This window comes from Homarus americanus, unplaced genomic scaffold (assembly GCF_018991925.1).
Source record: "Homarus americanus isolate GMGI-L3 unplaced genomic scaffold, GMGI_Hamer_2.0 scaffold7626, whole genome shotgun sequence".
NCBI classification, from domain to species: Eukaryota; Metazoa; Arthropoda; class Malacostraca; order Decapoda; family Nephropidae; genus Homarus; species Homarus americanus.
In genome coordinates this window covers 18,886,185-18,898,637 of record NW_024718273.1, presented here as the reverse complement: position 1 = coordinate 18,898,637, position 12,453 = coordinate 18,886,185, and the positions used below count along the sequence as shown (strand labels likewise).

Sequence of the window (12,453 nt, the reverse complement as noted above, 5' to 3'; positions counted from 1 at the left end):
ACCATGCATTACATTTAAGAAGACTGAATATGCTATTTTATTCCCAAAAGAGCATCATGATCAGGCCCGGATTATCCATTAGGCACAGTAGGCACAGTGCCTAGGGCCTACGAGATATTGGGGGCCTACGAAAAATAAAACGAGAACTTTTCTTCCCCTTTTTCTACAGGTTATTATTAAATTGATACCGAGGTACTTTTTTTCCATTTATTTATTACTTAATCCTATTAGTGTCCACCAGCTAGCTGTGCTTCTTGTAAACAAAACTATTTCTATACTGTACAAGAACAGCTGATCTAACCCATTTTCTTTTACTCAATTCATGGCAAACATCACTGAATCTTATTCTTTCGACATCACATTTTATAATTAGCTACTAGCTTGTGTTATTAGTGAATATGCTGTCAAATGGGGCTCCATATCTTGGAGGTGCCTAAGGCCTACGAAAGTCTTAACCCGGCCCTGATATTCATGATGCTAGAATTTTAAGAGATACATTAGCCAATCATAGGCATCCCATGCAGTCACATGACAGTAGTAGCCAATCACAGTGCACGGGCACCTTGAGCCTATGACTAAATTTCTACATGCAGCTAGTCCACCCCACGTGCTCAGCACATGATGCAATCTCTCAGAAATTCATTTGAGTGCCCAGAAAGGAGAGATGCTTTAGGAATTTCTCGGAATTTTAATTTTATTTTTCAGGTACTATTGGAAAGTTTCAGGGATCAGACATTCCAGCTGTCGGGGATATTACAGTGTTAAACTTTTATCATATACAAATAGAGTAAAAAAAATAGAAATAATTATGATGTGAACTTGAACAGTGAGCATGAAGCAGCATTTCTGTAGCAACCAGTTCTGAAGACAAGATACAATAGTTTAAGAAACGGAATGCTCACTGGTTCCTTGAGCACAGAAACAAGCTTTCACACAGAGAAGCAAAAATTAGACAGAAAAAAAAATAATCAGAAATATACAAAACATTGGAAAGAAAAGCTACCAACTAATACTGTACACAGGAAAATGCATGTCAAGTGTCAAACAGCTAATGGTGACAAACAATAACTTCTCTACTGCAAACCTAAACTGTGATATTAATGTATTGTGAGGTGATATACAAGCACTGTACCAGTTTGGGCTTGAGATAAAGGAGTTAATGTACTCTAAATAATCACAAGCACACGAAGGAAGTTGTGTCAAAATATGATCAATCCCAAACATATAGAGACATGCCCTTTAACATCAAGCAACTGCAGGTTAAAACACTACAAAAAGATGAAGAAAATATAAAAATCTTATCAACCAGTGGCTGTGATTTCTCCTCTTGGATGTAGTCGAGTCTTTTTTCACTTCGGTGATGCTACACGATCATGAAGTAAACACAAAATGTAGTTAGTAAATATGTTATATGGTTAGTAATACAGTTGACAATCCCTTATCTGAAATCCTTAGGGCCAGACGTGTTTCGGATTTCTGAATTTTTCAGAATGGTAAGGTAGATTTTTTTTTTACAGGGATCAGCCCACCCGGGCACAGGTCACCGACCCACATTGGGGCCTGGGGAGCGAAAATGTAATAATAATAATAATAATTCATAGGTCTTGGTCGTATTTCTCACTTTTCATCTTTTTTTTTATTCTTGTAGGATATTTCTTTATTAATATTATTACTTTATTATTATTGTTATCATTATCTTATTACTGTAGCATGTTTTATTGAAAAATTTATTTACTATGTATTATTATTAACCCCCCCCCCCCCGACGTGGGTCAGTGACCTGTGCCCGGGTGGGCTGATCCCTGTTAATAAGAAAAAAAATAAAAAATATGTTTTGCTCCACTCAAAATTTTTTGGATTACAAAATTTCAGATAAGGTGTTGTCAACCTGTAGTAAATGGTATTAAACACTATTTCATGCACTAATATGATAGATGGTAATAAATGGTATTGAACACTTCTTCACACACTAAGAGACACACACAAAACACACCAACGATTGTGTTTATTCTTTAATTGTCGTGTATCAGAGGATACAAGATCCTTCAAGAATCACAGTTCCTAACTTAATGATGATGATGTAATTATTAACCAATTTATTTTTTAATTCTCACTTACATTACACAGTAGAGGAAGCCTGTGTTTACAAATAAAAGCTTTTGTCGCTGCTGCTGTGGTTTCTTAGCTTATGATATTTCCATTGCCAGGGTTATCAAGCACTGTTCCCAATTTTATAACTTTAAAAAACTCAGATATCTTCTCTCACGCATGCATTTAAACTATGACTTGTATTACATGCGAGTCTTCTTACTGATAACTCCTGACTATCATATGCAGGTACAAAGCTAAATGAATGAGGCCAGGAATTAGGAAGCCAGTTCACATGATCATTCACTTTACTAACATTATCTACACCTACCTATATTCAATCCAAGTTTATCTACCTATATCCAACCAATGTCTACCTATCTATACTTAATCTAAATCTATATGCAGTAACTTTACAACTCATGTTTATCAATAGACAATATACTCAATGTAGATCTATCTGTCTTCCTCCAATCTACTTAAAAAGGTGATGTTCCTCTACATTCACTAAGGCGACCCAGGTGACATTCTTAATTTTCCCCGACATATTTTGATTGTCCAGGCGAGACAAAATACGTTTTATTGGATATATGTTTAATTTACACCCCAACTCACATGTCAGTTACCCGCCAACTATCATGGTGGATGCATGTCCTTTGACCTCTTCAGTTTTTTTATTTATTTTTTTGCCAGGGGAAAAATAATGTCTTGTTTAATCCTACAAAATGTATCTACACTATAATGAACTACTAATATGTAAGTCAAATCCACATATTGAAAGATGGAACGTTGTGCAAGTTCCATCTTTTACTGTACGGTAAGTTCATCCTAATAACTTGCCCTTAAACTGTGGCCGAAGTGTAACCTGTCCTTGGTGACTGTGGCAAACTTCAATAGACACTGTCATTTCCCAACAAAACATTTGAAAACATAAGGTGTTCCCATGCTTAGTTTTAGGCCAGTCACCCTGTTTCCCCCCCACAAGTCTTCGCTGTTTCTAAATAGGTTTGTATGCAAGTTAAGAAAGTAGGAAGAAAATTTTACAAGCACAATATATAAAGGTAACAAATCATCAAATAACCTAATGTAAAGTACAGTAAGTAAATAAGTAAACACAACCCACTGACTACCCCATGGTGACACTGCCACCCACCAACACCCAAACATCAGCCACTGCTCACCACCAACACCCAAACATCAGCCACTGCTCACCACCAACACCCAAACATCAGCCACTGCTCACCACCAACACCCAAACATCAGCCACTGCTCACCACCAACACCCAAACATCAGCCACTGCTCCCCACCAACACCCAAACATCAGCCACTGCTCACCACCAACACCCAAACATCAGCCACTGCTCCCCACCAACACCCAAACATCAGCCACTGCTCACCACCAACACCCAAACATCAACCACTACTCACCACCAACACACCCAAACATCAGCCACTGCTCAATACCAACACCCAAACATCAGCCACTACTCACCACCAACACCCAAACATCAGCCACTACTCACCACTAACACCAAACATCAGCCACTGCTCACCACCAGCACCCAAACATCAGCCACTGCTCACCACCAACACCCAAACATCAGCCACTATCACCACCAACACCCAAACATCAGCCATTGCTCACCACCAACACTCAAACATCAGCCACTGCTCACACCAACACCCAAACATCAGCCACTGCTCACCACCAACACCCAAACATCAGCCACTGCTCACCACCAACACCCAAACATCAGCCACTGCCACAAGCACTCCCACCAACACCCAAACATCAGCCACTGCTCACCACCAACACCCAAACATCAGCCACTGCTCCCCACCAACACCAAACATCAGCCACTGCTCACCATCAACACCCAAACATCAGCCACTGTCTCACCAACACCCAAACATCAGCCATTGCTCACCACCAACACCCAAACATCAGCCACTGCTCACCACCAACACCCAAACATCAGCCACTGCTCACCACCAACACCCAAACATCAGCCACTGCTCACCACCAACACCCAAACATCAGCCACTGCTCACCACCAACACCCAAACATCAGCCACTGCTCACCACCAACACCCAAACATCAGCCACTGCTCACCACCAACACCCAAACATCAGCCACTGCTCACCACCAACACCCAAACATCAGCCACTGCTCACCACCAACACCCAAACATCAGCCACTGCTCACCACCAACACCCAAACATCAGCCACTGCTCACCACCAACACCCAAACATCAGCCACTGCTCACCACCAACACCCAAACATCAGCCACTGCTCACCACCAACATCAAAACATCAGCCACTGCTCACCACCAACACCCAAGCATCAGCCATTGCTCACCACCAACATCAAAACTTTACTCGGCAACAGCAAGGTCCTTTGCCATTATTGTGTATAATTGTAATGGAATTTCACATGGAGAAAAACATCCATCAGACAAGTCTTAATGTAAGTAAGACTTTTTTCCATATCCTGTTACTCTGCATATGTCTATAAATGTAGTGCATAAGAAAATTTACTATTTTTATAAGACTTGGAAAAAACCTGTTTAGATGCAAATACAGATATAAGCCAATTTTTCCAAAGCTGCAGTTTAAAGGTTAATGTACAGTACAGTATAGGGATACATGGAAGTATTGAGACATATCTGTTAATGGGGTACTACTCATAAAATATCTTAATGTCATAATGATTCATGAAAGCCTAAACTATTTCATTCTCTTACTCGTTGTTTATCGAGCCCTCACCTTTTTATTGTTAACTGTTGTGTCCTGGACATTGTCACCAAGAGAGAGGGATGACCCAGCTATGTGTGCACCAGAGATGGTCAGGACATTCTCCACTTCAACAGAGTCATGGAGAGAACACATACTTGACTCAGAATTAAGACGTCCCTTTCGGCGCAGTGACCAAGATGATCCAACTATAAAAATATATTTAAATATTACAGACAGAACCTAAGCATAAGGGGTCTAGAGGCACTGTCGTCCAGAGGCCCAGATAGCTGAAGGGACCACAAGACAAAATCTGATACTATAGTGGACTTATTGTCTATGAAGTTGGTAAAAAGTGCCAGGGCCCAAGTAGGTATGCTTGGGTTCTGCATTAAAGATAACTAACCATTTATGAGTCCTCAATATGAGTTTGATCATATGGCTGGGTAGGATGTAATATCAAGACTCATTGATAAATAAATAGATAAATAATATATATACAGCTCCTCCCCGACTTACGACGGGGTTAGGGACCCAAATTCAGGTCTTAACTCTCACTTTTAAGCTTGCCAGCCATTTTAAAGTGAATTACAAACAAAAGTTTTCGCTGTGTACTGATGTTGGGACTCGAAAATACGTAATTTGACAACATTTTGGTAGGAGTGAGGAAGGTCGTAAGAGCAAGTGGTTGTAAGTCGAGTAGGTCGTTAGTCGGGGAGGAGCTGTATATATATTACTGCATAGTTCTGAAGATATCTCTTAAAGTGAAAATGAAATGAGCTGTTGTGTTTAATACACTACAGCTCATTTTCCTGAACACAATCCACCTAAAACATTCACCACTCAGGAAGACTGAAACAAACCTCAAGTTAATCTGAATAAATTGTTATACATTTGAAGGCTTTGTAAATATGTAAATTTTTTTGACTAACCAACAATTATATTAACCTAAATATCTATTGTACTTAGTCCAAATGATCAGACACAATATAAGAAAACTTACATTTATCTGAATCCTGAAAGACTCTCCCATTTGGGATGACACCATTCTTCTTTACGCTGCGTGTGCTGGGCTCTCGAGATGGTGAAGACAATTTCTCATCCTCTTGACCTTCAGACATCAAAGATGCAAAGTCTATTCCACTGTTGGCCAGCTGGTGGTAACCCCCAATGGCTTCTGTATGGCCCTACAGGTAGATATAATGTAGCCATTTACAAAATGAAATTTAATACTATTAACCCTTAGGCACCGAAGGGTGATGTTCCAGAACGTCCGCCTGCTCCCCCCCCTTTTTTATTTATTTTTTAAAAAGTCAATTTTTTTCTTGGTTTATTGGGGGGTTGTACTGCCAGCAGCACCCAAACCCGAGGCTTAAGGGTTAATACTTACATCTACTAAATTAATATTTTTGCATTATTCATAAGTTGAAGGTATTGGACAAGCTTGATGCCATTTGGGTTTGCCTTTATGTACTATCTGAATTACCCGCTTGAGTTGCCAAAAAAAAAAATTCAACAACAAAATTTGGACCCTTTAGATAATTTGACCATGGCAGAGACCTGAAGATGTCAAATTAGAAGGGTTCAAGTGCACTGCTTTCAGTACAGGTATAAAACCTCAAATCCTCCATAAAAAGCACATAGAAAAAAAAAATATTGTACCAGTACTGTTTTGCTGTCTACGTCATAAAACCTTTACAACCATATCTACTAATCTTTTCATTAAAGTAGCAGAGAAGAGTATAAAAGTAACTAACAAGGAACCATTAAGTCTTCAAAATATTGTCTCGGGACCATCAACCAACAGCATCTGGCAAGTTACCTAAAATATTTGGTTTAATTTAGCCAATATTAATTTCAAAAGCAATATGAACACAATATTAATATAAACAAATATAACTAAAGCTAATCAAGGTAATAGGGCATTAATATCATCAATAAATACCGAAATCATAATTCTACTTCTTGTAAATGTCTCGTTACACATGAGAAGCTGCTGGGAGTCACCAAGATACTGTACAAAGTTATGAAGGCCTACCTGGAAAACTCTCACCTTGTATAGAGAATATATTTAATTATTTCTCATTTTTAAAGTATGCATACAATGATGTTTTCTTTATTTGTTATTGAAGAAGTAAAACAAATAATTTTTATGAGTTTGTATAGATGCAAAACTTTATTTAGCTAAGGAATAAAATTTAACCTAACCCAAGAAAGAAAATGTCCAGTTTTGAGAACCAGTGTCAAGGGTCTGATGCTGATAACCCTAGTCTGGGAGTACAAACATATAGTGACCACTTTTCCAATTTCTGCTTAACCCTTAGCATTCATTTATTTATCTTGAGTGTTGCGAGCCCCGTTCTTATTTATTTACTGTCATCGTCCACTTACTATTATTGCTGTAACATAACCACAAACCAGTTCATAATAAATCAGTAACTACAAATCACAGAGAGCGCACACACACACATCCTTTACCATATAAAGGCCCAAGAGTTGTGAGATCTACAGTGTTTCATTTATAACATGACAACATAAATGAACAAAGTACAATACTTGCCTCCCTCAAAACAAGAATTTGTGAAGCAGGTTTGAGGTACTGCAGCTGATGTGTCACAAGAATTCGAGCTTTATGTTTGAGGTGTTTCATAATACAGTTATCAAACAAGTGTCGTCCAACGTGCGTGTCTACTGCACTGAGAGGGTCATCGAGAAGGTAGATGTCTGCATCATAGTATACAGCCCTGTTGGTTAAGGAGACAAAATTAGAAGAATCTTTTAACCTCAGTAAGAACACAGGACAACACATTAAGGTCAAGTAGCCAAACTGTCTTAATTCACATTTGGAGGTCCAGCACCTCCACAAGCAGTCACTGGGCGAGTCTCTCCAACATCCTGCTCTCCATGGAATAAATTTTCACTTTTAATAATAACCTAAACTACAATGCTGTACAGTATTAATGAAATGATGGATATACAGATAGGTACAAAGAAAACACCAGAGCATAATACAGTACAGTAGTGTCTCATCCAAGATGAGTTTATCCCGTAATATGGGCCACCCATACACTCGCTACTTTCATGGCTGCCTATATATAACCAACCACCAGTGGCCAGCGCCATAGCACACGTGTTCCCACATGCTGGCGCTCTTGTTTATTACTCCTGTCAAACAGTCATTTCAAACATCCTTTTCTCCAGACAGACAGACACCCCACCCTGTTACTTGGGTGTCCCGTAGCCTTGTTTTTCCCATAAGGTATTATGTTTGCCAAACACAGATTTGCCCAGCACGACAATACTCGAGAACACAACCCCTGTACAGTATTGGTCGAGACCCTGCTGTAGGATTTACGAAGTCACAGGCATACAACCTACTGTTCATTAACAGATTCTCTTTTCACTTTAGGAAACACGAGAGTACACACAGCAAACGTCTCGCCAATGTTCCTGTTCATAAATGTGCCTCTGACATCAGGTTCTTCTTGTACTTCCTTCATACTACATGCAAATAGAAGATGAAAACATGACATTCTACCTTGCAAGGTTGACCCTGGCTTTCTGGCCACCACTCAGAGATACACCGCGCTCACCAACTTTTGTCATGTCCCTCTGAGGAAACTGTTCCAGATCTTGTTCCAGGGCACAAACTGTTAAGAGCAATTAAATTATTTAAAATTTATTCAAAACTTGATTCTATGAACCTAAGTCTTATGTTGGATACACAATAATTCCTTAGCCTTTCACAAAGTTGCACAGTGAAATATCTTACTATTAATGAATGTGATTTGACTGAAACTTTACCATAATACAATACAGTTGTCGTCACATACAACTACTGTTAATACAGTATATGGACTCTTTAATATGCAGTAATGAGTATTGTGGTTATACAAAATATAATTATAGTGCAATAAGAATATACGTCACATAGCAAAATGCAACCTCTGTTGTGTTGTACAATTGACACTTTATTGATGCATATCTAAGGTTTACTTTATTAAGGTCATTTGTAATTTGCTTTCCATTACAAGTCATTGTTATTTATCCAATTTTTATTACTTGCCTAAGGGACTGAAAAACTTATACTGCCAGTGAATGGAATATTTGTGAATAGTCTTACAGTATTCTACAAGATTAGGAAGTTACTGAATTTCAGATACTGCACTACAGAATCCTTTGTCTTCAACATAATACTACTATACAAACAAACATACCTTTAATAACTTCATTATATCTCTTTTCATCATATCGCTGCCCAAAAAGAATATTTTGTCGCACAGTCCCAGAGAATACCCACGGCTCTTGAGATGCATATGCCACTCTTCCTCTGATGGAAATTGATCCACCTTTAGCAGGAAGCTCTCCAAGGATTGCATGAAGAAGTGACCCCTATAAACAGAGGTGCACTGTTAAACTCTGACACATGGTTTAAAAGATACTGTATACAGGTTCAACAGCTAGTTAAAGGCACTACTACAAGTATTAACCTAGACATGCACATTTACTCTGGACATGTTCTGAGAGGCACATGATACACCTGTACATATCATGAGAGAGGAACATATAACTCACCTTTCCAGACCCAACAGGACCAATAACAGCCAACAACTCTCCAGACTTTACAGAGCAAGAGACACTGCTCAGGGTGTTCTCTTCTGTAGCATCACTCCATTTTGCAGTCAAGTCTGATACCGTCAGCCCACAATCCTGGCACAAGTTGAGTTATATGTTTTAGAAAATACTTCTGTTGTAAAATACAGCAAGAAAAAGATAAATAATAACACTGAAAAAATTTAAAACAGAATATATTTAAACAAATCCTTTTTCTACTTACATTAAAAGTTAAAAGTTAGCTGTTTACAATAAATTGATCGTTAGAAAATTAATACAGGCCAAGTTGGAGTATATAAGAACATGTCAACATTACTTCATTGATCTGAATTAATTCTACTATACTGAACCCTTCTTGAATTATAGTTCCTGATGGTCAGTGTAAAACCTTCACAAAAACCAACCACTAATACTGTAATTCTCACTCAGATTCAATCCCACACCAAACACTTCCACACAGCACAGTATTATGTCATCACAATCCCCCTTATCAACTTTTCAATAACCTACCTACCAAAACATGTTCTGGTAAGTCAGTACTACTTCAAACATTACCTTCGGTTTTGGTCTAAGGTTGCTCTTCTGTACACGACTTGTTTCTTCTCTTTCTTCCATCTCCAGGAACTTCTACTTGTTGTGAAGAGATATTAACCACACAATTAATGGGACAACATGGCCAGACACTTTATGAACAATGAGAACTACTAATACATTGTGATCATAATTATCTACAGGTTTAATGTATCAATAAAGGCATCCCTTAATTTATGAAGGATCGATTTACAAATGGTTTTCTGTTAAATTAGGAGCTGCCTGTATGTTGCAGTTTAAAGTTCACAAAGACCTCAAGATGCAAAGTTGTGAAATATTGGCATTACCTCCATTATGAAGGATTGCTTACGAAGATTTTCTGTACACAACAAAATCATTACCCTTAAACAAAATAAAATCAGTAATTATATAAATAAATCCATTAAAAATATCCATAAAACAAAATTTCTGAAGTCACTGAAGTAAAAAAAAATAAGCAGGTAAACCAGCTAGCAGGTACAGTTGTGGACAAAGAGACTTTGGGGGGAGGGAGGGTTGGGGTAGGTAGGGACTTTTATCATCATATAGAAGTGGTGATTAAAAGTCTGCATCGTTTTGTTCACAACTGTACATTATCATTTAACTAATGGTCAGGTTTTCAATTTGAGTCTCCTGCTGGTAATAGTATTCTGCAATTTTAGTCCAAGCGATGATACCAAATGTGACCGTACAATCTACACACACTAATTCAATGTACAGTAAACCTTCATAAACTTCCCAGGTCACAGAAATCCATAACCCAAGTCATCCATAACCTGTACATGACAACTGTACTGAATAAATATCTATCTATCTGTATCTTATAACAAACATCAAGTACACACCTGTATTCTCTTGCAGGATATTACAGTTTCTGAACCTAGAGCAATACCAAAGGGAAAGAAGAGCGTCATCACAAGGCGAATGTTGTTGATGAGTGAGGACGTGACAAAGATCTAAAACAAGAAGATTAAGTCACTGGTTTATGGAGAAATTGTGGCCTTCGTATCTAACTGCTGGAACTAGACATTCTCTATGCTTAACAATATAGTTGATAATGAATGTGCAGGGTATAAAAAAGTGCAGTACAGTATTCACATAAAAAGACTTGTGAGGTCAACAAATAAAAAAAATATGTATTGACCACACACATATGTCAGTTATGAAATCTAAAAAACAGTATAGTCATTTATATACAATTTTTATTTCAAAATATACATTCTAGCACAAAACAAATGATCTAAAACCCCAAATAAAGAAAATATATCTAAACTTTGATTTGACTAACAGGTAAAACAGAACAAAACTGAGAATTTTTGGATTACCCAATTATGTGAAATTACAGTAATAGGAAACAGTACCATAACAGTGAAGAGAAGGATAAAATAAGGAAATGAACATCGGTTATGATGGCAAATAGAGCAAGATGAATCAAACCTCGGGTAGGTCGGCCATGTTAAAGTAGACAAACTTAAGGTGATGCCGTGTTTTACTCACTGTAGAAAACAAACCTACAATACTGGGCCTATTTTTTGTTTTTCACATCTCTGACAACCTGTTCCTGCCTTTCTTAAAACTTAAACTATCACAAGTTTTAAAGATACGAGGCTGAAAACTTTTTTTTTTTTTTTTTACCTTTTCTGCTGTGAGAACATTGCCAGTGAGGATGTAAGTGAGAAGAGAGAGGAAGACTATAACTTTTGACGAGGTGAAGAAGAGAGACATGATTATCGCACGGTAATAGTTTGTCTTCATAATCACGTCAATTTCAGACCTGAAAAAGATAAAACATTAATTATAGGAAGAAAATCTGGCCAATATAAAAAAATAAGCTTTAACATTTACAGTCAAAGAGAAAAGCCATTTTTTTTCTAAAAACCAGTTTTTGTGATATAGCCCAGAATGCGACGCCTAGCTTATACCTAGGTATGTTAATGCCCAGCAGTAACTCGCCAGGCCAACATACAGGCAATTAAAACATCTAATAATTACTTTATAAGTAATATTAGGAGGACACGTCGCTACCTGGAATTTAATTGCAATTCTCGTTACACTTGCTGTGCCTTAGGTTCTGAAACCCAAGACAATGAATTTTGGTAAAGTTTCCCGTTCAGACCTGAATCTTAAAACTTCGCTGTCACTTTACCCAAATTCTTATCATGGTTCTCAAGACATAACACTAGAGGGTGTAACACGACTTTATTTCTTTGACTGTACAGTACTTGTATTACCAAATAGAGCAAGTTGAAAAACAAGAGATCCTCAATAAGGGTGAAGAAGCAGTTGGTAAAATAGAGGAATTAGCCAAGAGAAGCTAGTCTCAGGTTGAGACAGTGACAGAGGGGTGTAGGATCAGAATCTGTCATGTAGCATCTAGGGTCTATGGAGAGGAGTGTCGAATGGTGAGGTGGATGTGTAATGTGGCACTGCAAGAAAGGAGGCCC

At 37.9% G+C, this 12,453-nt stretch overlaps 1 protein-coding gene across 7 annotated transcripts in view; it reads right to left on the bottom strand.

The window, feature by feature from the left end:
- Positions 1-12,453, bottom strand: part of LOC121859525 (ATP-binding cassette sub-family C member 4-like) — a 112,076-nt gene that overhangs the window by 26,156 nt on the left and 73,467 nt on the right. For 6 of the 7 annotated variants that reach the window (XM_042356395.1, XM_042356392.1, XM_042356391.1 and 3 more), the window contains 10 exons: positions 11,645-11,783; positions 10,855-10,965; positions 9,995-10,066; positions 9,401-9,535; positions 9,043-9,217; positions 8,364-8,475; positions 7,386-7,569; positions 5,829-6,012; positions 4,859-5,034; positions 1,307-1,363 (listed from right to left, as the gene is read on the bottom strand). In XM_042356395.1, coding sequence (XP_042212329.1) covers positions 1,307-1,363; positions 4,859-5,034; positions 5,829-6,012; positions 7,386-7,569; positions 8,364-8,475; positions 9,043-9,217; positions 9,401-9,535; positions 9,995-10,066; positions 10,855-10,965; positions 11,645-11,783 — 1,345 coding nt within the window. The remainder of the gene's footprint in view (positions 1-1,306; positions 1,364-4,858; positions 5,035-5,828; positions 6,013-7,385; positions 7,570-8,363; positions 8,476-9,042; positions 9,218-9,400; positions 9,536-9,994; positions 10,067-10,854; positions 10,966-11,644; positions 11,784-12,453) is intronic. The other variant, XM_042356393.1, reaches the window with a different exon arrangement.